This window comes from Micrasema longulum, unplaced genomic scaffold, assembly GCF_059751315.1.
Source record: "Micrasema longulum isolate JH-2025_06_02 unplaced genomic scaffold, ASM5975131v1 h1tg001159l, whole genome shotgun sequence".
Classification (NCBI taxonomy): Eukaryota; Metazoa; Arthropoda; class Insecta; order Trichoptera; family Brachycentridae; genus Micrasema; species Micrasema longulum.
Window position 1 is genome coordinate 408,664 of NW_028278346.1, and position 27,088 is coordinate 435,751.

Consider the following 27,088-nt stretch of genomic DNA (forward strand, 5'->3'; position numbering starts at 1 on the left):
AAATGACATCAGAACATCACTAAGAGTGTATTTGTATGAAAAATGTACAAAAGTTTGGATATTGGATACAAAAATATTTTCTTATGCGAGGTAACAATTAGAGCATTCAATTGTAAGGAAGTTTCTTGAAGATGTATAAAATAAAAATAAATATACATTATAATAAAAATGAACTACTTTGAATGACATCACTAATTCATATGAATAAACCAATGATAAGAGAGTTGTGAAAATTTTCCAGTTTACAGTAAGTAAACGGACCAATCGGCAGAACTGACCGAAGCGGAAGAGAACTCGAGACGTTACACGCGGAGTAATTACAAATATATACAAAACGTTGAAAAATCATAGCGCTGATAATACGATACATGAATTTAAAAAAAAACCACTAAGCTTCCTCATTACTTTGAATCTAGTTTGAGACAATAATTTACCATTTATTAGGTACCGTTTTTATGTGATCCTAGTTTTGTATTTTTTATCAGGGAATTAATTTCAAAATTTTTTAAACATACTGGGCTAAGAAAAAAAATCAGGTTGTGGTCCCGTGGCTAGTGTCTCGGACTCACAGCTCAAAGGTCCGTGGTTCGAATCCCACTCTACCCCAACTTGATTCCATTTTCTAATAGAGAGTTATTTACAACTCGTTGAAAATGGCCCTCAAAATAAAATATTTGGCTAAATCATAAGAACGCAAATATTTCTTTTTCATTTTAAAAAAAATCTAAAACTTTGATTGCGGGAAATTCTGTATGACACTGTATGGAGAAAAACAGGACCTGAACATTTCGGCGGTCGGAGGTTTTATTATGTTTAAATCATAGCATTGTTCTTTGCATGGTTCAAGGGTTGCGGATTCAATTTGTAAATACACAGCAATTTATTAACCTAGAGATATTCAAAATAATATTTTCTAAAAGTTATAACAAACTGCTACAAATTATAAAAGAAGCTAAAATACTACCACCTTTAGAAAAACATCATTTAGTATTGTTTATTATTAGTTATTGTTATTGTAAAAATACATCATTTTCATATTTTTAAACACAGTTGAGATATACCTATTATTTCAGTCATCTGAATCTGTTTCAGCATCCTAAATGGTAGTACTGTTTGAAATGACTTTACAGGTAAACGTCGTTTTATGCCGATTTACAATTACGCCGGTTGGTGCCGGCGTGGGATTCCCCGGTTCGGCAGACACCAGACAGCAGTAGGCGCCGCGATTCTAATAGCAGACACACTTTTACACATTGTTTTACTATTTTACCGTGCACGCGAGCAGCCTATTGTGTGTGTGAAATTGTTTCCGAGTTAGTTTTTGTTTTGTTTTTAAGTAAAATAAAAAGGTATGATTATATTTTTTATTTTATTATTATGAAAATTAAAATAATATTCAAATATTTTAAGTTTATGCTTGATGATTCTACAAGGAAGCAACAATCAAAGCAAATAAAATGTGATACTTTTTCCAAAAAAGTTTGAGAATTTAATTTAGTACTGACGAACAGAATAAAAAATTCATTATTTATTTCAAGAGATTATTATTTATTAAATACATTTATAATTTATTTTGAATATATATATAGGATATGTATTAAATAAAGATGTTAGATTGTTCTTAGAATTTTGACACGGAACCTAACCTTATATCTTCCCAACAATATTTTGAGTATGTCCAAATTTTTGTAGACAAGGACTGGATTCAAGCTAGAAGTATAGAAATTGAAAAAATAACATTTTCAGGCGTTGCCTAGTATGTAGGTGAAATAATTCAATTAGATGAATCTCACCCGCATAAATAAAGGTTTCAGCTCTTTAACTTCACAAACATCAACAGATGAAAGAATTGAAGGAATATAAATGTTCAAATATAGGCAGAATGGTGAATGTTACACAGTGTGTAAAGTGGCCACTTAAACCAGCCATTGACAGGTCATAAGCCCTGTAGATGTCTAGACTTCTATATTGCCTTTTCTTAAATGTTCTTCATCTCTGTTGTAATATGTTACTTATATCTTCCATTTTATTTGTGTTCATTTTATGCCGGTGTCTCTCGGAAAGGAAACCCGGCTTAAAACGACGTTTACCTGTATTTTTAATTTAATTTTTGTTAAATTTTTAGATCTTTTAAAATATGTATCTAGTATCTGAACATGCATTTATAACTAGCACAGTACTATGTACGATAAATTGTATTAAAGCATTGACAGATACTCACACATGTTTTGATATTAAGCTGGGATGATAATTACATATTTGTATTCTGAAATATAACCTCTGTAGAATTTCAATTGTATTTTAATTTATATGTTACAAATATTGACATAATGCGGTGTTTGTTTAGTTTAACATAGCACAAGTCTTATTTTTAACTCAAGGAAACTGTTGATACGCGACACACATTCCATCGAAATGATCAAATATTTGATCACTTGCAAAAAATGACCCATGACGAGTATTTATAAATTCATTTTTACAATCAGATTTTTTCTAAACTTTAATAATCTGAAATGAATGCGACATTTGTTACTACAGGTATGCTTATTATAGTCCTTGAAATATAGCTTGATTAAAATGACAGCTGCCAAACTAATGTCAATAGTGATGGGAAATTACCGATCACTGATCATGTACCGATCAAATGGATTTTATCCATTTTTTCATGCAAACATTAAACTCTGTTTCCGAAAATTAATATAAACATGCAAAAACCAGCCTATTACAGTGCGTTTAAGACAGTTATTCACAAAAAAATAAGACATTTATACTTTTTTCATGAACAACATCAAATGAATTATTTTTTTATTCGATCAATTTGTCCCATCTCTAATGTTTTTGCAAAATGATGTAACCTTGTAAGAACGTCGTTAATAATTAGGTTTATTTTAGTTTTTTTTATTTATTTAAATCTGATTTTCTACATTTGTGGTGATTTATAAGTCAAGCATTGTATTAAAAAATAAATCAACATGCCAGAAGCGAATGATTTTTTGTGTGTTAATATAAATCACTCTTTAGATGTTACTACAAAGTTATGTTGTCACTTTTGCTGACAACTGTCATTTTAATCAAGCTATATTTTAAGGACTATAAATGTAAAAATTTTAGAAATAGAAATGCTGATATTCACACTTAACATTCACCATTTTGCCTATGTTTGAACATCCATATTTCTTCAATTCTTCCATCTGTTGATTTTAGTGAAGTAAAAGAGCTGAAACCTTTATTGTTGTGAAAAGATTCATCTGACTGAATTATTTCACATACTAGGTAACGCCTGAAATCAATTTGCGTAAAGTGGTCACTTAAACCAGCCATTGACAGGTCACAAGCCCTGTAAATGCCTAGACTACTATATTCCCTTATTTAAGGTATTCGCCATCCCTGTTGTAATTTGTTAATCTTAATGACTCCCAAAGGAGGTGAAATCCAGGCTTTTGTCTACAAACATTTGGACAAACTCAAATATTGCAGTTATATGTCATTTTTTTAGTTTTATCAACTGATAGTTAGCATGTGTAAAAGGCAAATAAAAGTTTTTTATTTTTCAAACATTGGTTCCATTTAACAGTTTTTTTATTTTTATATCTAATTCATTGAAACAATTGAAAGAAACTAAGATGGTTTTATGAGTATGTATAATATCCAAAATATTTTGAAAAGACTTTTGTTGAGTCGAACATTCAGAGTGATTTTTCTCAGTACGGTCAATAATGCACTTAGATGGTTTTACATCATTACGAATTTGATAAACGGTGTTACCTTTGCGTTGTTCTTTCGGCTCCTGTACCGGCTCAGGTTCTGGAGTCTTGACCACAATGTCCTGATCGTTCTGCTTCCCTTCCTTGGCTGAGGGGCCTTTAGCCTTGCCTTGCTTGGAGCCCTTAGATTCCTTCTTGTCCTTAGGGGGATATTCCAATTTTTCCTTTTGTATGAAACACATATTAGAGTTCAGAGCATGAAAATAATATATCGACTAAATGAAGCAAAAACAAATTAGAAATATGAAAATAATATTCAAAAAACTAAAATTTTGAAAAGTAACATACACTGGAACCTCATTTTACGCGGTTTCCAAATAATACAGTCCAAACATTTTATATATATATATTTTTTTACACTAATTTAACAATGCGTAATAGTAATATAATAAGAATTATTAACTGGGCGAATAAATAATATATGGATGACTGTTAATGAGATACTTTAATACTAAGAGTGGTGTTAAATTGTTTGCGAAAAAATTACTTCACTAGCGACAATTATGAATGACAAAAAATTTGAAACAGTTAATCTGAGCTAGCAACTAAAATTCAAAGTGTCAGAATTAAATAATAAATTGGGCGAAAATAATACTAAGGGAGTTGATACATGAAGTGCTTCAAACAATATTGTTTTGGGATGTGTTATGTTAGGTTCTTAATGTGCTGTCAACTGTAAACACCAATCAGTTATTTTATAAGTTAGTTTACGGTTTTATTGTGAGTCTTTGGTTCATTGCTCAGCATTTTTTTATTTTTTTTTTATTTTATTTAATAGCATAATTATACATTTTTACAATTAAAAAAAAAATAATTCCTTGTTATATTTTTACTAAAACTAAAATCCCACCAAGCCACTTTTTGTAGCTTGTTGGTGAAGATTATATTTAAACTGACCTAGTAATATTATTTACATTTACAAAAACAATGAATAACATATAAAAATTAACAGCCGGAAAGATCAGAATAAACATGTTTATACAAATAATAATATATGAATTTATTTTTTAAATACAAGAAAATATATGAAAAAATAAAATATTTACACCTAAGCTACTATTCATATATAAACTCTTGATCGAGTAGCCACTCTCTTATTTTGCTCTTGTTACAATGTGAGTTAAATTTCAGTTCTTTTGGTAATAAATTAAAAATTCTAGGTACTAAATATTTGAGAGTTCTATTTCCATATTTATTACATACTTTTAGTACTACCAAGCCATCATTAGATGTGAAGCGTGTATTATGGTTATGTTTGAGAGGAAACTTGAATGTATTACTTTTAAATTGTTCCAAAATGATGCAAAGTCACAGTAGTCCTCGAACAGGCAGAGTTTTGATTGTTTTGTACAGGAGATCATTATTACTTCTTTGTTCGTAAATCTCTGCAGGTACAATTCGCTTAACTATAGAATACTGTAGACCCTGGATCATTTTAATATTAGTTTTAGTCGAATGTCCCCACGACTTTATACCATATCTTATTATTGATTCTACTAAAGAAAAATAAATAATTTTAAGAGTGATTTTAGGCAAAATAAAAGATAACTTATAAAAAGTACTCACAAGAGTCCGCAATCGATCACAAAGTTTAAATATATGACGATCCCATTTAAAATTATGATCAATAAAAATACCCAAATACTTATACTCCTCCACAAATTCTATGAGTTATGATATATGAAACCTCGTTTAGGATATAACGCAGCAATCTTGGAATAAAATATATGCCAGATGTTGAATGTAATCTGAGCCGCAAAATTGGTACTTATATAAAAATTAGTTATTATACTGATCATTCTGAATAACTCGTAAATCTAATTCGTATTTCCAAGTCGCCGTTTTCAATATTTGTTTTCGCCCTCAGTCATTCCCCCACTTAGTATTTCAGTATGCCATTATCAGTATTTTTGACACCCTTAGTTTTAATTTATAATCGATCATTTAAATACTACCTATGTAATAATACTTTTCGTTGTTGGAATGCCCTACATCGCACTATTGATCGCACATCGATTTAAAAAAAATATTTTGATGTGATGTTATACAGAACTCCATCTATCCGTTCTCCAGTTATCCAGATTTCCAAATATCCGGATCGCTATCAGAAAATAAAGGAGACGTTAAACTAACAAATAAAAACGGGCACTTGCGGCCGGCATGTTTCTTCATAAAAGCAATTAACTTTACAGGACGTGTTTATGTGATAACGTCTGGCACTCATTAACCCGGATAGTTAGTTTTACTGTGTTAAGGTACAATAAATAGTAAACCGTCCGCCTCCTGGTGTAATGGTCAGCGCGTTTGCCTACCATGGAGGTCTCGGGTTCGATTCCTGGCATGGATGACATGAAATATTTATTTAAAACGGTGTTTATTTGTATATTTCATAGTCCCTGGACTGGCGCCTAAAGCTTGAGACTGATCATCTTACCTTCATGATGCAGAAATGATCAAGATACGCTGCGATTGGTGTACTAATGCGGTGCCCTATGCACTATTAGGTGCGGAAAGGGAATGATGATGAAACAGCACAAATTTTTTTTTTCTTTTACAATTCATCCATCTATCTGGCAGTTCTTTTTTCAGTATATTTTTTTTAGACCGTGCTGCGTTGAACATATCCCCGTGTAATATGAGGCTCCAGGGTATATAGTAAGAAACTTTTGTTTTGCTGTGTTCTGAAGCCGCGTTATCTTTTTTTATAAAGAAATATTAAAATAATACTTTTATGAAAATGTAGTTAATTTTAATCATTGTAACAATGATAATTATTTCATAACAAACAATAAATTACTAACAAAGTATATAATATGAGCATCAAGGTCATGATCTTTACTGATAAACTTAAATTACATCAATTATAATACACATTATTTGCAACATTCTCAAAACACGTTAGCAAAGTATAAAATAATATAGCAGAGTGTGGAGAATTTGTTTCAAGTGATTCAGGTTATTTATATAAACTAGTATGTAACAGTTACACTTAAGTGATTTTAGATTAGTAATGACTAAATTATTTATTATGCTAATATTTTTTGTGTAGTCAGTTAAATGGCTAATATGAGTGATAACCTTTAGATAATAATCTGGTTCAGTTGGGGATTATTTTAAAAATGAATAGCAGCAAATATACATAAAAATATATATTGAGTAAAAGAACAAGCACAGAGATCCACCGATATATAAACTTAGGAAAATAAACATTTATTTATATACAATACCAATATTAATTATTAGATTAAGGTTACAACAAATAACACAAAACATCCAAAATAACATGAAAATACAGGACAAATGGTGCGTGAACATAATGCCAATGAAACTTTATGTTTAAACTTTTTAAAAGTAAAATGTAAAATAATTGAAGGGGTTAAAAGCAAAAATGCCAATGAGCAACGTGTGCGTGGTATAGCAAGTAGTTAAAAGACAATTCATTTTAAGTTCAGTGGGACGGCTGTGGCGTTTTAGTTTTTAATTCCCCCAATTGCGATAATATAACTAGAAGTAAAAGAAATATTACCAAGTAATTGACATGCTACTTTCCTCAATATCATCAAATTATTTTGAATAAAGGGAATTTCAGATACAATAAAGATAAAAATAAATAAGTATTTACTTGGCAGTAAAACATGATTTAAGAAAGAAGATTTTGTTATTTGGTTTTTAGAGAAAACAACGCATGAACTATATCACGAAATAACTTTATAGAGAACTATGAAAATAATACCTAATATTCCACCACCAAATCTACTTCTAAATACTATACGAATGGGAAGAGGAAGCACTCGACTGTGGAATTATCTCCTATCCACCATCAAAGATGTTACTACAGTATCTCTGTTTAATTGACTAATCATATTGAAAAAATTGTTAACAAATTGAGATATTTGACCTATGTTTTCAAACATTTGACTAGTTATGTTCATCCAAACACTAGCAAAATGGTTTATCATGCTCTTGTACAGTCTTCTCTTTCTTATGGAATAATTGGATGGGGAGGAGCCTATAATAATCATATTAAGCCTTTAAAAACCGTACAAAAACTAATTATTAAAATTATACTTCACGAAAATTCAACTTTTCCCTTCAATCAATTATTTCAGGAAGCTGAACTTTTGAAGCTACGAGAAATCTATTGCCAGTAATGTCTAATATATGTTTTTATGTGCCAAAATTTATTTCCCAAAAAATTTAATAGATCTAGTCAAAGATTGAATAGTTACTTGAAATCCCTTATAGTAAATCCAGACTCGGACAAAGACACTCATTTTTCATAGCTCCAAACCTGTTCAATGCATTTCATATGGACAGTATGATAGATATAAATTATTTGAATATATTTCAATGTAAATTCTTGTTGAAATTACGGATAAACAAAAAAACAAATTTAAATACCTTATTCTCATTTTTAGTGACAAAAAATTGTGTTCTAATATCAGCACTCATTTTTTAACTTATTGATGTAGCCTTTATTTAAATTAAAAATAAAATGTATACTACACACAGGCCATGCCTTTGTGGGATTTTTTTTTGGATTTGTAACTAATGTATTGTAATGGAAAAAAATAATAATAATAAATAAATATATTAAAAAATCACATCTCCTTTCTCTTCCTTAATCTCTCCTTCATTCCTCTTACTCTTTTTTCCTTTTCCCATTTAGTAATAGTATTGATTTAAGGTAATTTATATGCAAATACAGTTATTTCTATTTTATATATCTTAAGCTTTTTTAATTTAATTTTCTATTGAATATGTTTGGTAGCTTTAATTATAAAAATAAGTTTTATTTTATTGGTTGGTTGGAAAAAATTGCCATTTGGCAATAAGCCCGCCAATGTACAATTAACATTATGTACAAAAAGTTAAATAAATAAGCACTATGCGTAACTGCAATTAAGATATTTTACTCAAGATAAAAGAATAATCATTATCTCATAAAGAACATGTCGCTGAAGAATAACTTAATAACTAACAATATGCAATCTGTTAACATTAAGATAAATCAATATTAGCATTCTCAGAGATAATAAGCTCATGCACAAAATTAAATTAAATCTATAAATAAAAAATAACAAAAATTATTGTAACTATTTAAAGAAAATAACTAAGCTTGCTCAATTGCAGAGATTTTCATGTAAAAAAAGCACAATCCATGCTTATTAAAAAATTAACTAGACTTTACTATCAGAAAACAGAATACTCGAACGACTAGAAAACCTTGAACTCACTTTATCATTTGAATGCAAGAGTTCAAATTCATCCTTAGGATGAATCTGTTCAAAATGGTTGACCAATGGCTGGTTGGTTGGAGAAGGAGGTACGGAGGCATCGCTAATGCAGCTCGGGTCATCCTTATTCACAAGGATCGGCTTCACTTTAGGCTCTTTTCCTCGCTTCTTGGTCTGGAAATATTCCTTGCTTTCTAAACCTCTACACGGCCGATTACCAACAATCCCAATGACTAATTATTGTCCGATAGAGTATTTTCACGTGTGTTTTAAATAAATATTTATAAAAAATACATTTGTCTTGCCAATAAGTCAAGGCATTTTGATTAATGTAAAAATTATGGCAAATAACCAACAATTAAGTTCTTAATAAGAACAAAAAATCACAATCACGGTGATATTTGATAACTACTGTTTTAGTTATATTTAAACAGCTAAAAATCACAATTCAAGCCCGTGAAAATACCCTATAGTAACATGATGAAAGATGGATGTAATATGTCTCTGATAAATAATTTCCACAATGAGAACATCGAAATAAAACATTTAAACACATGAAATGAAGTAATAATTCAAATATTGCTCAATGTCAAAATGCATTCAGATTGCACAAATATATTTATGAATGCACTTGCATAGTCAATTGTTATTTTTAAAAACAGGCAATTGCATAGTTTCAATAATTACAATAGGAATGTGCAAACAAAGCAATGAATAAAGATGCGTGTGTATATTATAATAGGAGAGTTTAAACAAAAACCGTGTTGTTGTTCGGTAGTCATTATGATTTATCATAAAAAATATTGCTGACATGTATAATCTAAACATAACCCTTATAAAAGTTCGAGGTAATTTAATTATATTAAATGAAAATAGACCACAAAAATAAATTTCAGTATTTTTGACACTCCAACAACACTGTTTTTTGTGTAACCTATAGAATATATTGTACACCGTAAAATAAAAAAATACTTCAAATGTTTTTTTCCCCCCAACCCAAAAATCTCCCTGCTAATTTTTTATGTGTTATGATTTGCAAATCAGCAGCTTGTAGAGAATTATCTTGGGTCATACATATTATATCCAGATATGATTTTGTAAGTAGAGCCGATAAAAGTATAATACGATGGACTCAAGATAAATTCTCAATACCATTGTAAAGGTAGAAATAAAGCTTTGTAATATTAGATTGAGTTATAATTAACCATCTCATTTTAGTTTTACAATTTATAAATACTTTGAATTAATTTTATTTTTTAATAAACTCTAAGAACCTACATAATGCAGCAATACATTACACCAAACGTTACAAAGGAATCTCACTAAGGAATGATTTAAAACTCTATAAGATTATAATATTACCAAATTTATTTACAATTTTATGGATAAATAATTTTTTGAAATAATGAACCAAAAATTTTAATCTCTTTATAAATGTGTAAGAATAAAAATAATTAACCGTTAATTAACGAGTATGGTTGTACCGTGTATGTCTCAAATAATTAATGCATAAACAAGTATGGACGGAGTCGCTTCTCAAAAATATTCCGTTGAATTTATTCATAAAAAGGACACAGCAATGCCATCTATGGATGATTGGTATAAATATTTCCAAGATAAAGGTGGATTTAATTAATTTTTAACGAAATCACAGCAACTTCTTTTTCTCTCAAAAACTCACTCACATAAGTTAAGGATTTGTATTTCGATATTTACAGGTATAAAATATTCAGCGAGTCTTAAATGTCAATGTTTTGTAGACGAAATTGGAAATATGTCATTCCAGTCCGATGACCTGGTACATTTTTTAAGCATACAAACTTTAAGCCCAAATAATTTTATCTGCAATTTAAAAAATGGGACTACCAGACAGAATTAATCTGAATTTAAAGAGATGTTACTGTATAAATTGTTCTTAACCTTGAATCTTGAATCTGATTTGGTTAAATGAATCTAAATATTGAGAGAACAGCTATTGAGTAAAATATGTGCATGCTATACATTTATGGAGCATAATGGTGGCTCAGACAAGTCTATATAAAAAGGGGCATTTTGAGGTCAAAATACAAAGCTTTGATTGGTAATGGATTATCTGACCTGTAAAAAATAATAGCATATATAGTTACGGGTACTAAAAAAACCTAGCCTACTTTAGCAAATCAGACGTGAAACTAGATGTTGAAAAAATGAATTATTATGAAACTTTTGCGCTACTGAAACACTACTAGTTGGACTTAGAATAAAATAATAAACTTTAACATGGATAAATTAATTTCACATAATAAATGCATTAAGCAATTATTAACGGGGTCAAACATTTCAAAGTTCATTTTTAAAATTTTATACTAATATGTGTAACTTGTTTTAAAGAAATATTGTGTTACATACTTTAATTTTCTAGAGGTAATAAAAACCATTGACAAATATGTATACGTACATCTTGTCACAGACTTTTTATCGTCAATATATTATTTCTTCAACAAACATTAAAATCACACAATAAATTTATGCAGCGAGAGTTGATTGTTAAGCATGTTATCCGAGATGCATTTCAGAGGGATTATTGTATGGATTGTTTACCTTGATCGGCTTGGGAGGTGGAGCTTCAGGTTCTACCACTACCGTAGCTTCCACAAACTCAACATGGCTGTGTTTGGAATGAGCCGGAGTCTCCTCCTCCAGACCACTATCCACCTGTCCGTCACTGTCCACTTCACTGTTGCTGGTTGCGGCCTGCTGTTCCTTGGCCTGCTTTTCTTTCACCTGAGGCAAAATGCAATAAACATTGACTTTGTTGTCAAACATTTCAATGAATGTAGTAAATATTAACGTGTAACGACTCGCTGACTTTTTAATGTATACCGGTTTCGAGATGTACCTGTCTCTATGTCAGTACATGCGAATACAGTGAAACCTCTATCTATCGTTCCTCGAATAATCGTTTTCCCGGATGAGTCGTTTATTTCTTCCAACTCCGAAATAATTTCATATAAAACATACAAAAATCGATCGCATCAATCGTTTCTCTATCCACCATTTTACCGCATTCGTCGTTTGAATTACGATGCGTATTTGACATATTTTAATATTTTGTGTATGTTCAGAACGTCGAAAGAGAAAGAGAAATATAATGACAATTAGAACAAGTTAAGGTTTCTGAAGATGATTGGCTAAGACTTGATACACAGACGTATTTCAACAATTTTGTTACATTTGACGACAATATCCCAACGTGTGAAACTATCGAAAGCTTGTGTGACGCAAAGTTGAAGGAGGCAGCTGAAGAGGAGCCGCCGTCTGTACCTTCATTTTCAGAAGCATGCACTATCTTCGAAAGATTAAAAACATTCTACTACTCACATTCAATAACCGATGCCGAAAAAAATATTATTTGCAAAGCCGAAAATATAATGTTGACTTACGGAATAAAACAGTAAAAAAAACAAACATCGATGAAAGATTATTTCCAATGCAATAAACTTCAATATTTTTTTTGTTTTTGTTCTGCTTTCTAATTTTATTTAAATACATTCATTTACACCTGAAACTTGCATCTTTTATTAAATTTTAACCTGCCAATGGTAATGCAGATTGCCAGGGAGGTATCTTTGCCCGATATTATCTCCTTGTGTATTGACCTTTTATTCCCGCATTCATAGTTTATTTCAATAAATCCCTTTAAAATCGATAGATACAGGTTTTACTGTAAATAGTATTCGCGAAAATATTTTATAACATGTACAGTTTATTGCCCCAGTTAAGCTTTTCAGCCCTTCCACTTCCCTACAAATCCTTCAAAAACCACTGAATGATTTACAATAAAAAATTAGTTTAGGTTTAAAATCAGCAATTGTTGCATCTCTTAAACTGGACATGTTATAAAATATTTTCATGAATACTATGCAAACTGTAGTGAAACTATAGCGACAAAATCAACAGACATTAAAAAGTGGTCGAGCCACATTTTACTACGGAGGTTGCTATGGTATAATTTAAATTTATCCCCTGAACTCTGATCAAAATGTAGCAACTTCACCGCGGGTGACAGTAATTTTTTTACGGCAATGAAGATCTGAGCCATCTCTACAATAGATCGTGATTTCTGTATCGCCGGGCAATAATTTATAAGATAGTAGAGAGATTCCAGTTGTAATTTCGGATCTTTGCACCGCGCAAACACTTATTAGTATTTAGTTGTACAAAATCATTGCCGTTGCGAACGACTATTCAAGTAACGAGAACCCAGTGCAAACCATCATCCCAGCGAGCCTGCCTGCGAGAAGAATTCAAACAAGGTGGAGGACCCCAGTATAAGGTAAGTATCTGTTGTCATTTTGTATTGGAGTTAAGAGCACATTAATAACGCAATTTGCAAAACATATAAACCTGTAACCGGTAAATCGGCGCCTATCGATCTTCAAATAGGTGGAGTGGAGTTATCAGGTTGTATAATAATATTTACTAACATCAGTTACAATAATCTTCTTTGAATTCTCAGTTCGATTACTACATCAGTATTATTAATAAATTATTTTTTACATTGGAATAGCAAAAAATTGTACGGTTAATAAATAAAATGAGAAAAACAAAAGGATTTGATTTTACAATCACAAGATTAGCTCGTCTTTCTTAATTTTATCAATAATTATCTCAGTTTTTCATACTTTTTGAATGTCGGCCTCGTGGTGTAATGCTCGGCGCGTTTGCCTACAATGCAAGAGGTCTCGGGTTCGATTCCCGACATGGTTGATATGATATATTTATTTAAAAGGGTGTTTTCACACTAGAATATTTCATAGACCCTGGACTGGTACCTAAAGCGTAAGACTGATCACCTTACCTTTATGTAACAAAATTGACCGAGATATGCTGCGAATGGTGTACCAATCCAGTGCCCTATGCACCATTAGGTTCGGAAAGAGAATGATAATGATGATGATCGTACATTACAAATAAAGTCTATATAATACTTTGCAACTAAGATATAATAATAATGTGTGTCAACATAGCCACTTGCATTTTATTTTAACAGTAAGATTAGATAAAAAGTATAAAACAAACGACATATTTATTACAGTATTGCATTTTTAGTGTCGTTCGAGGTGCATTTATTATTAATTTATTGCATTTATTATTTATATGTAGTGTCCTCTGTTTAGGTCAGTCAGTCTCCATCTAACATGGCTGAGTCCATTCTAAGATTTGAAAAAAGAATTCTAATATACTACAATACAAATACGAAGTATTGCGCTAACCACAGTGGTCCATAATTAACTAATCCGTATCTTACATGGAAGGATAAGAAAATAATATATTTCTGACAATAAAACAAAATAAATTAAATGATTGGCATTTTCTCAAAGCGAATATTTATTGGGACTACTGTAACGTACTAAGACGTGGGAAATGATCTGAATAATGGCACTCGGTGTTATCTCCACAACAATGAAAAAGTTCAGTGCTACGGGAAATTGAATATAAAAAATGTTTTCTGTAAAACTTGGAGCATTTGATTGTACGGCAAAGTTTTTCAAAAATGTATGAAAAAATGAATAAAAACAATTTGAACTCTCTCTTCCCGGTGACGTGTAGCTAGTACACATTACATCTAATAACTTGAATATCTCTATAAATACAGTCGAACTTGGTTATTACGAGGAAGATGGGACCGATTGAATTTGCTCGTTATAAGCGTTACTCGTTATATCAGAGAAAGGTTTTTTTATACAATCGCTATTGCACATTATCACTCCTTTCTCAGTTCTGACCAAACGCTATTAACCCATTCACTTGCCATTACATTCAACAGATGCTGCTTCTCCATTTATTTTTGCATAAACAATATTGCGTCGATTTTTAAAATGATCTAACCCAACATTATTACATTTAAAACATCAATATTTTGAGTTTGTCCAAATTTTTGTAGACAAGGACTGGATTCAACTCCCTGGGGAGCTGTTTATATTAACATATTACAATAGAGATGAAGAACATTTAAGAGAAGGTTATTTAGAAGTCTATAAGTCTAGAAGTCTATGTTCTTCATCTCTGTTGTAATATGTTGATTTAAAACATTGTTTCCAAATTATTTTGCAAACTTTTCCGCTTGCAAGGGGTTGGACATGTAGAGCGAATGGACAGCGAAAAAACGGCTAAAAGGATCTACGATGCGAATGATGCAGAAAACGAGAAAGGCGAAGAAAGGCATGATCAAAACCAACAAATACTTGAAGATGGACATGTCAAGAGTAGGAATAATCAGCGTGCATGTCTGAGAAGATGTATGAATATAGAGAAAGCGTGGTGATGTGGCATTCTATCATCTCTGCCTACCCCTATAGCAAACAGCATTATGGTTTGCTGTCGTTGTTAAGATGATTGTGATGTTTGTACCTTTTTTCCAGCCTTCTTGTTTTTCTTGGTTTGCTGTTGCTGCGCCTTCTTAGTCCTGGCTGCTTCATCCAGCAGGCCTCGCTGGGCAGCAAGGCGCCGACTTTCCGCCATGACTTCCTCGTAAGACTGACCCCTCGTGCCCAGGGTACTGATGACAAACAACAGCAATGCCGACAGCATCACCAGCCCCAGGCAGAGCAGGGACGTCTGCAGATCCATAACCTATAAACAAATAGTGATATCATAGACATACATTTAAAATACTGTAAAGGTTAATAATAATAATTTGAATACGGTTTCCCAGGAAAGCGGTGCTATTATATGTGGTGGGTGTAATAAGATGGCCGTCGTAACGGTGTCTAAGAGATGTAAACTTAAAGAAAGCAGTGTCGTCATCTGGCAGACGTGACGACTTATCTGTCAAAAATTTGCGCTAGAATAAGCGCCTGCGATCATCTGTTACTCGGAAGAGATAGTTCAGCTGTCCGAAGCACCGCACCATGTGTTTTGGCCACCCGGAACCCGAAATCACCCCCTGTTGTGAAACAATAACTCCGCCACCTCTCAATCTGTAAAGTCAGTGCTTGTCAACCCGTGTAACCAACGGTATTGTATGTATTTAATTTCCTAGTGCTTGTATTGTATGTAATGTATGAACTGAATAAATAAATATATTTAAAATATAACCAGACAGAAAATATAGAGAAAAGGAATATAATGATAAAGCAGAAATTAAATATAATTTAAAAAAAACAATATAAAGTTACAATTCAGGACATGATTTAACAAACATTATATACTAAATAAATATACATCATTGCAAAACAAAAAATAATAATTAATATCAATATAATTATTCGTCCAATCAGACCCATCTGGCGTTACCGCATTACACAAATAAATCAAAAGGTCATTTTTTTGTATGATTTCTTCCAGTACAAACATTATCTGCTTATACAGGCGAATTACTACCCCAGTAATTTAATCCTCGTAAGCTAAAACTGTAAGAACGGATGGTCAAATAAACGTTAAAATCAGGGATTATTACTTGAATTTTATATTTAACAGATGTGTTGACTTTTTTTACTAATTACCCTATGTTGTACGTGCAATGCGGCAAGAGACAATTAATATGATTACTATTGCTATAAGTAGATAACTTCATAATATTGATAGAATTTAATTAAGCTTGTCCATTTCAAAATAATTAAAAACTTTTTGTAAATATTTTCCCAATGTCAGATAAATTTGTTACCTCTAAATTCGTTTTGAGATAATATTTTTAAGTTCCTTTAAATGTATTATTTTATATTCAACTATAATTTGTAATATAGGATATTTATTATTTGCTGACAAAATTTTAATGACTGAGATATTTATAAATCACCTCTTCATTACCATCACTCCCTTTCCGCACCTAATGATGCATAGGGCACTGCATTGGTACACCAATCGCAGTGTATCTTAACCATTTTTGTTATGTGAATATAGGATGATCAGTCTAGCATTTCAGGTGGCAGTCTGGGGACTATGAAATATTTAAGTGGGCCGTTTTAAATGAATATTAAATGTCAACCATGTCAGGAATCGAACCCGAGACCTCTTGCATGGTAGACAAGCATGCTGACCATTACACTACGAGGCGGATAAACATTTTTATGTTGCTAAAATAATTAAGTTATATCCTAAATAACACAATTTGGCATTTATTATATGGATAACTTGCCTGCTAATGTAAATTATAAATTATTATAATTTGTCACCGGCAACAACATACGGACTAAAATGTCTGTAACACAAAAAAGTAGCCAGAAATTAAAATGCACGCAACGATCCATGGAAAGACAGATGCTTGGTGTATGTCTAAGAGACAGAGTAAGAAATAAGGCGCCGAACCGGAGTCGTGGATATCATGGATCGCGCAGCGAAATTGAAATGGCAGTGGGCGGGACACTTGGTAAGCCAAAATGATGGCAGGTGGACACCCAGAATAATAAAGTGGAGACCATGGTCAAACAAAAGAAGTGTTGGAAGGCCACAGAAAAGATGGGTCGACGACATCGCCTCAATTGCTGATAAAACATGGATAATGAAATCAGGTGATAGGAAGGAATGGAGACGTTTGGAAGAAGCCGCCATCCAGCAGTAGAAAGAATAAGGCTAAAAAGAAGAAGATTATAATTTGTTCTTCACGGGGAAATTCCTATCGAAGAACAAGTTTTTTGACAAATAAAGAATTAAACAGGTAAAGAATTATTATTAAGGTTAAATGTATGTGTTTTATTAATGCTAAATATAATAATGTATATTTGTGTGTGAATATACATGTATGTGCATGCATATAAATGTTTTTGAATAGGCTACAAGTATCCTGACTCAAAACAAAATTTATAGCAAGCCAGGCAAATTCACAGGAATGGGTCGTTCCTGGTTGTTTCGCTGTGAGCTATGTCTCTGTACGTAACAAATGAATATATTATATTGTTTTTAAATAAAATAATAATTATAAATACAAATTTTCACAAGCAGGAATTATATTGTGGTATTTATAAATGAATATATTAATAAAAAAACAGCTAAAGACAGGTCATAAGCCTTGTTTCTTTAGACTACCATTTTCCACCTGTCCAAATATGCACATATTTTTATCGGAAACGTTGTTATTATTTATCAACACATAAACCAAAATGCAATTTGGTATCCTAACATATTGTTTCGAGTTTGGATGCATCAAGACCTAGTTTTTATTATCTTTTACAGAATTTTGGATAGTTTTTCAGACAATCTTTGATAAAATTGATTTGTATTCAGGAGCTTTTGCTATCAACACAAGCAAATGAATGACCTTACTGTGGATAATAAGTTATCAGGAAAACATATTGGAGAAGATCATATGCATTTTAAAAAATCACTACGAAACAATCTCATTTTCAATGCATCTAATGGTGCAAGAGCACTATATTGGAACTATGCAGTGTCTCCTTGATCGTAAATTACTTTTTTTTTTATACCACTTTAGAGTGGATCAATTTTATTTCAATACAGATTTTTTTTATATATTCCCGATAATAACGAAAACTCAATTTTATCACACTTTTCGTTAAAATAAGTTTTTTTCACCGGTTAAAATTATTTTATTAAAATCTTCCTTAAAAAAATTCACGCGTTATATAGGGTCTTATTGTGATTTTCTTAAAAACATGAATTACAAGTTATCAGCAATTAACTCTTTTAAGGTTTAAATTAAGCTAAAACAATATTTTTTGTAGTTTTAAAATATTACACGGTTTTTTCCGAGTATACTACTTGACGGTAATTTTTTTTATGCAAAGTTCGTTGAATAGCAGCCATGTTTTGTGATATTATTTATGATATCGATGATTTCAATAGAAATCAATATGTACATTTAATTCCAGAAGAGATAAAACATTGTAATTCCCTTATTTACTATTACTGTGTGACACGTAAGCAGTGACACATGTCAAAGGTTATTGGTAAAAGTTTGCACACAAAATTCCCGGCGGTTAGCCGGTTATGTATCGAAACTCAGTTAAGTTTTCTATTAAAGTATGTACAGTAAGTTAGGAGTTATGAATTAGCGATGGACGGAATTATCAGACTACAGGACAACATCAAAATCCCGGAAAATGACACATCCGCAAACTAAAAGGGCTGACCAGCGTCAAGTTTTGAAAATTTGAATAAAATGTTAAATGCGTTAGGACAAACTCAAACACATTCGTAGGAAATAAACTTACAGTATTTTGTTGCGGCACGGGCGTGTGAAGAGGTACTTTGAACAAAAATCAAAGCATTAAATCAGCGAACTGTGTTATGACGACTGCAACTTCCATTTACAATCAAAGAGAATCAGGAAGAAATGAGACATAGAGAATAGAGGCGGAAGCATTTCTTGTCATAACCAAACATAAACAAAATAAGATTGTCTATGGATAATAGCGATGTGTATAACCAGATAACCGTCCATAACTGATTAAAAAAATAATCGATTAATAAATTACAGTGGGTTTTAAATATATTTCGAATAAAAACATTTTGTATTTAACACAACTAGTTTCAGGTATTCTGATTACCCGTAATCTGTGACTATTAATATCAGTTGCAATCAGAATATGTGAGTCGGGCTGTAGTCCTGTGGCTAGTGTCTCGAACTCACCGATCAAAGGTCCGTGGTTCGAATCCCACTCTACCCCAACTTGATTCTCATTTTTCCAATAGTGAGTTATTCACAACTCGTTGAATATGGCCCTCAAAATCAAATGTTTGGGTAAATCATAAAAACGCAAATATTTATTTAAACAAAATAAAAATAATAATATCAAGAACAAGTTGTGTTATAATATTAAACTCGTGTGTGGTCTATCTATACATAAAATATTTTACTTTAAATATATTTCACATAAAACATTTTGTATATATAAACCACACGCGAACTTAATATTATAACACAACTAGTTCTAGGTATTCTGATTACAATTGATATATTATTATTGAACTAGTATTAAACTCGTGTGTGGTCTGTTTATACATTATACATACAGTGTTTAATATACTTTAATTTATTTATTATATTATATAATCAAAATTTTATTCCGCAAAGTAAATGGTGAAACAATAAATAGTTCTATAGTAGGTTTTTGATTAATAGTTGATTAATTTTGATCACCAAAACCCTTAAATGGATTCAAAAATCTTTCTTTTATAAATAACGTATAGGAAAGAGCGAAAGAATTGGAGCCTACCAAGGGAAAATGTTGATAAAAACCACTTTAAAACTCGTTTATTTGATTATTTTTTCATCACAGTTTAAATCAACTACAGGGATGAATTAAGATACAATTAAAAATTTAATAAAAAAAGTCAATCGCTCCCATTACCCCCATGTACATGGGTAACGAGAGCCCTTTTTTTTCAAGCCAATCAACAGGTGTAAGTAAACCCTCATAGATTGGCATTCATGAGTAATACTTAATCTAAACATTCTTAAAATCTACTTAAATTAACAAAAGGTATGTATATAGCATAATCTAGGCGGGAAATGGCAAGTGTGACATCGCGAGTCAGGAGAGACAAAACCGCTTGCTTCTTAAATGCCTGCCCTTGCTGTAGGAACACATCGACAGTACCGTTTAGTGAGATTTCATTCACTATTCTGAGGATCCTTGGCAGAGGGGAAAATAATCCGATGTTAGTTTTATAATTTCCCACAACAAAGACAGGATTGGTACGCAAGTTACATTAAGGTTTATCGAAACAAGGATATCATTTAACGCTCATAAACATATTTTGCCATTATAAGAGGAATTATTATTATTAAACAAAAATAAATAAATTATTAAGGAATTGTTAAAGGAAAACAAGACTAGACCTTTTAAGGACCCAAATAAAAAGCACAAATGTAAGAATCTAGACTATCGCTGCCAGAACATTATTTATGGGCCCACTTTCCGCAACTTCTGCATCGATACTACAGCTCCCATTACCCGCTGACTACCACCTTTAAAAGTAATAACACAAATATCTTATTCGACTTTCAATCACAATTCGACGAATGGCACTTGAAAGAAGACGAATCTACGCATAGCGCTAACGGCTCATGCGTATGAGGTGAACTTTCTCGATGGTTGACAGAAACGACCGAGCGCTTCAGGTCACCCGAATGTGCATAGGTTCCGTACAATCGCCATCGCTCCGATTACCCGCGCGCTCTCATTACCCCGTGCTCCCCTATCGGTAGAACCACCGTATGTAATCACGCTCTAACTAATTCAGGATTGTTCGTCATTCGTGATTTAAGCAAGTAGAAGTTCTAATAAAGTTCTTTATTTGGATAACGTGTGCCTAGGTGAATAAAATACGTTTAAGGACTGAAATTTATTATGCTAGCTGCTTTTAGAAAGTTTAAAAAAGTATTTAACTGTTACAATTTATTATAACAGTAAAACATATTTTTAAATATTATAGTTTAAAAAAAAAAATTATATAAACCAATGGTACTGTAGGTATATGCCTTTCGTACTGTGTTCCTTTATTTTACATCCTCTGAACACTAATGTCATTCTTGAAGTACATGTATTTTTTTCCTGGTATGACTAAAATGTTCTAAAACTGTAGGTAATGCAAAAAATAATTGTGGCTAGAATAACTTTGGTGCTTAGACGATTAAATATCTTTCTCTTTTGCAAGTTGATGGTCTAAAATGTATTTTTATTTATTTTTTTAAAACAGGATTGTTGTATAGCCACCATGTAAAAAAACCTGAATCTGTTATTATCAATCGGTATTTTTTAAGTTTTTCTTCAAAACCTTTATCGGAATCATTACATGAAGTGTTGAAGATTCATAAATTAATTTATTTAAAAGACAACAGTTAAGTCATAAAATCATATTTATTGATAATCACAGTTTTATATAAGCACATTAAAAAACACATTTGTTTTAATTGGTGAACTTATTCGATCTCCTAATAAATATCGAGATACATGAATTTAAATTAGTGGTGGATGGTAATTTTTTGCGAGGACACTGCTTTTCCTGAATTTCGGTGTGATGTTGATGAGTATCCTGTTGCTCCAGATTGGCCAAAAGAACCGTGAGATTCATATCCGGAGAGTCCAGATTGGCCAAAAGAACCGTGGGATCCATATCCAGAGAGTCCAGATTGTCCAGATAATCCCGATTGTCCCGAGAATCCTTGGCCGGAGAATCCGGACTGTCCATAACCAGAGAGACCAGACTCTCCATATCCAGAAAGTCCCGAATCCCCGTATCCAGCATATCCTGACTGGCCAGAAAGCCCTGAAAATCCTTGAGATGAGAAATCAGTGCTTCCTCCTTGACCAAATCCGTTCGCGTCACCTCCTTGGTTGATATACACTGGGACCTGCCTTTCTACGACGTAGGGTTGTGGTACTCGCACCGGGACTGGCCTCTCCACTGGAACTGGGTATGGCCTGTCAACTGGGACCTCTACCCTCTGCACGACCGGCACTCGGACCGGCACTCGCACGGCGTACGGTACTGGCCTGTCCACACTGTAGGGCACCGGCCTCTCTACGCGTACTGGGTAAGGCCTGGGAACGTGAACTGGGATGGGCCTCTCGACTGGCACGCGGACTGGTACGGGCACTTGTCTTTCTACTTGGACGGGGTAGGGTTGGGGAACGGGAACTGTGTTTGTGATGACTTGGTTTCCGCCTTCTCCTGCTCCACCGAGTCCCCCGAATCCACCAGCTCCGGATCCTCCGAATCCGCCAGCTCCCGATCCTCCGAACCCACCAATATCTGATCCACCATCTCCACCACTACCCGATCCACCATACCCGCTTATTCCAGATCCACTGTAACTGCCACCATCTGAAGACCCCCCGTAGCTGTGACTATCATACCCTCCATAGCTCTGGCTTTCTAATCCCCCCTCACCGAAGCTTGACAACCCTCTTTTCTCAATTTTTTTATCTTCCGCCTTTGCAGACAGAACCAGAAGGGCTGTGACGGCCGAGCATATCTAAAATGAAAAAATATTTATCATTTTAGAATAAAGAAATCATTTTGCTAAATTCCTTTCAAAACATTGTGATTATGCAATATTTTTTTCTCCCTACATAATAATATATACATAGCTAAATAAAATTGATCGTATCTTAATTTGTCGCAACAGAGAGGGAAAAAAAATTTGAGAGGGGAATATGGAAGTCTTGGCATTTACAGGGTTTACGACCTGTCATTGACTGGTTTTAATGACCACTTTACACATCGTGTAACATTCACCATTTTGCCCATGTATAAACATTCTCATTTCCTTAACTCTTCCATCTGTTGACTTTTGTGAAATAAAGGAGCTGAAACCTTTATCATTTGGGTGAGATTCATCCGGCTGAACCAAATCACCTACTAAGCAACGCCTGAAAATAATTTTACAATTTTATACTTCTTCTTTTACCAGTTAATTAATTCAATCATGTTTGAGGGTGTCCAAATGTTTGCTTGGCTTTACAAGCTTGTTTACTTGTAATAACTCCCTAGGGAGGAGATCCAGCCAGTCTGCAAACATTTGGACAGACTCAAACATTGTTGAACATTTATCGTCTACATTCGTGCGTTGGTGTTGTTACTTATGGCATAGTTTTTTTAAACCCCTTTTACTTACATTAAAGAATATCATATTTTATTTAGTTTACTTGACTGTTCGGTGGATGTTATTCGTATACTGATTCTCAATAACTCAGTCATCAAATATTTATACTTTAAAGTTGTGAATACCGGGATAGCGATAGATAAACATGACCGTATATTTAAGAAAATTCTTGTGCACACACCATGAAGACATTCAAAATTTTAGTTTCGTTTAATTATTCTTGCATCAACGACACGGCATCGAAATGTGTGGATGTAGAAACTTCCGCGTTGTGAGCAGGATGCACTCGAGATTCATTTGATGCAATCCGTTTTCAGACATTTATTTGTGCTAAAGAAGATTTAGAGCGAGTTACTGATTTTCGCACTACCTATATTAATTGAATGCGGAAGTCGGACACCGGGATTCTTTAATTCTTTGATTACCTACCACGGCTTTTCAATGAATAATTATTATAATTAGGTATCAGTAAGATATCTCCGTGTCCAGGCGGACGAAGAATATAGTTATATGTATGAAATAGAACCAGAAAACTTGACCACCAGGACAATTATTTTCTAATCGATGACTACTCTCGGGTGAATATCCTGAAAAAGGAAATCGAGTTGAGATAAGTCCGCCTCGTTGCGTAATGTTAGGCACATTCGCCTTCGAAGGAGTGTAAAAAAACGGTGTTAAAGGTAGTTCTACATCGCAACATTTTTAAAATTTTAATTTTTTATTTTATAAATTTACTGCTAAAAAATTCGCATACAATGTAAAATGAAAACGGAGTTTTCTCTGTTTATGAAAGTCTCCATCTAACTTGGCTAAGCCTGTTCTAAGATGGAGATTTTATATCTTTAGAGCATGAGTAGTCCTATACCAATAAAACAATAACATAAAAAAGAAAAACCAAAACTACTTAATTATAAATGCCTAGCTAATCAAATGTAAGAAATTAAAAATCGTTATTTTACAAATATAAAGTACATATATGTGCCAAGAATACATGTTACTTAATTATTGTTTCTGGACTTTAAAAAAATATATACGGGAATTGCGTTATTATTTACTTTTCTTGTGATACAAAAGGTTTATAATTACATTACTTTATTTTTGTATAAACCTGTTGGGAACAGGAAGGATATGCTAAAGTGAGACAATCAGAAACTTCTCAGCATTTGCTCATGTGGAGAGGAAACCACTCAAAACTCTTCAGGAGAAGCCGGTTGACTACTGTCAACAGGCCGTCCGTTTCAATTTAAGTTTTTTATTTTAATATTAAAGAAATATGTTTTTTTGTTTGGGTGTGTGTAATTATACATGCGTGCGCACGCATGCTCATTTGCATGCATCTTTATAAGCACGTATTTATAAAAAAATATTTTACATACCTTCATTTAATTTTTTGAAATATATGTGTATTTTGCCCAAGAGCACAAGAGGTTACTTCTTTTTTGGTGTGGTATTTCGTTACGTTTTATGTTTCTGTACTTTTGCTTTATTATGTATTTATTTTTGCTAACATGTTGTAACTTTATATCATATTAAATTTAAAAAAAAAAAAATAATATAAGGGCGGGCATATTGCCTTAGGGCAATTTCTTCCTACCTACCCAAACCGTTCAGTTTGAGAAAATTACAAGTACATGGACATATTGAATCTTATGATTGTATACAAAATTAAAAACAAAGATTAACAAAATAAAAATATGAAAAATTAACACTATACTTTAAAGAGAGGAGAGGGGGTGGGAAGAAAAGAAAAAAGATAAAGGAACAACTTAAATATTTGGATAGTGACATTTCAATCTTGACTTATATGTAAACAAAGAAGAGGCGTCTCTAACATTAGTGGTTAGGTTATTCCACAATGGAGCAGCTACTACTGTGAAAGAAGAAGCAAGAAAATTAGAGCGATGAAAGGATATTAAACGGGTTCTTTCGTTACTTGAACGATGAGATAGTCCGTGTTGAGATAGAGGTTGGAAAAGCTCTCTCAGATGTTTATCTTCGCCTGTTTAGGCGAAGTGGGATTATTTAAAATATTGTGAAGAAGTGATAGAATGTGAATGTTTCTTCTTTGCCTGATACTAAGTCAGTGTAGTTGCGTGCGATATTCGGTTATGTGGTCGAATTTGCGAAGATCAGAGATATAACGTATACAAACATTCTGCATTCTACCTTTCGAGTGTGAGTCAACCGTTTTAACAAAAACACAATAATAAGCATTATATCCTCAGAGTAATAACGCGCTACAGCTGCAGAGACGCCATTTCGCTCATAGAGCCCATAGCATAAAATAAAAGCGTTGCAAATTTAACAACAGACGTGTAACGAATGGTTTTGTCGCTGCGCTTGCGATTGACGGCCTGAGTGCCTACGGCCCAATGTTTTGCTGTAAACTATAGCTAACTTCATGATTGATGATCTTAGAATATTTTTTGTCCGTATGAGCGGCTGTTTAATTACTCTGAGAATATAACAGTATTTTTTTTTCTTCATACTCGTATGGGTGTGCCTAGACAATTATTGTTATCTTGCTTAAGTATTTAAAGATTGTAATTTGCAATGATTTACAATTTAAGGAGGCATTTCGGTATTTAGTAAAGTTATGTGCACATAAATCATTCTCAGCTATCTGTGACTAATTAAAAATAAATTGTTAATTCTTGCATTATTTTACTCGTATATGTAGATACACACGGATATATTTTTTACCGTGGAATTTTCAGCACACTTCTAAAATGATTTGTTTCCTGTTAAGGGTATTATTGTTGTAGGATGCAATATATGCATTTCTCCTGGTAAATCCTGATTATTTTTATTTTTATTTATTTTAACAAATAAGTAACATAATTGTATTTTAGTTCCCGTAAAGCCAAAACTTGTCTGCGGGTTACATTACTTTTTTATTTATTTATAAAAGGTAAGTACATAGTTTAATAATAAATGAAAAATATAATATATTTATGTGCACATTTAAGTTTCACTTGTTATTTTTAATAATTTTTTGACTTAAAAAAAAAAATATCTAGGTTTTTTTCCTCGCGATTTTCAGCGGGTATTAAATAAAACAGTTTTGGTTCTACATTCCCCATTGTTCTATCTCCATAGTAGTTCTTCTATCGTAGCACCGTCAGCTGCTGTGCCGATACTTGTCGGGTCACGATCTGGTGGGTTACTTTGGATTTAAAACTGCAATCGAGGAAATGATCTGTCACTATCTTATACTGGCACTGTTTGTTAGTTGGCAAAACGTTAATACAATCAAATAATATTTTATTGTTGTCTTTTGCCTCAATCTTTATTTTTACTGGTACGATAGTTTTTAAAATTTGTACTTGTAAGTTCAAAACTCTGTCGGTATAAGATTTTAAACTTAGTCCCCATATTCTTAATCCATATTAGCTTAAATTGCACCTTTAGGAGGAATACGACTTAACTAAAAAAAAGCCTTAAATGAGTTAAAAACATAAAACGACTTCAATGAACATTATCCATCTTTCTGCGTTTAAAAAAACGCAATTTTCGGGTGTGAATAGGACAAAACG

General features: G+C 32.4%; 2 protein-coding genes across 17 annotated transcripts in view; both read right to left on the minus strand.

The window, feature by feature from the left end:
- The window catches only part of LOC148276722 (uncharacterized), a 38,911-nt gene extending 19,645 nt beyond the window's left edge, over positions 1-19,266 (minus strand). For 8 of the 16 annotated variants that reach the window (XM_088233875.1, XM_088233872.1, XM_088233871.1 and 5 more), the window contains exons 1-5: positions 19,153-19,266; positions 15,395-15,616; positions 11,582-11,764; positions 9,002-9,175; positions 3,766-3,928 (exon numbers count right to left, since the gene is read on the minus strand). In XM_088233875.1, the coding sequence (XP_088090001.1) occupies positions 3,766-3,928; positions 9,002-9,175; positions 11,582-11,764; positions 15,395-15,613 (739 nt within the window). In that variant the 5' untranslated portion in view covers positions 15,614-15,616; positions 19,153-19,266. The remainder of the gene's footprint in view (positions 1-3,765; positions 3,929-9,001; positions 9,176-11,581; positions 11,765-15,394; positions 15,617-19,152) is intronic. The other 8 variants (XM_088233881.1, XM_088233878.1, XM_088233877.1 and 5 more) reach the window with 1 other exon arrangement.
- A 2,642-nt stretch (positions 19,267-21,908) lies between these two features.
- LOC148276723 (uncharacterized) lies at positions 21,909-23,579 on the minus strand. Its single transcript, XM_088233890.1, has 2 exons — positions 23,565-23,579; positions 21,909-22,922 (listed from the first exon to the last, which is right to left on the minus strand). Exons 1-2 carry the CDS (start codon positions 23,577-23,579, stop codon positions 21,909-21,911), a joined length of 1,029 nt encoding a protein of 342 aa, XP_088090016.1.
- Between the last annotated feature and the right edge of the window lie 3,509 nt (positions 23,580-27,088).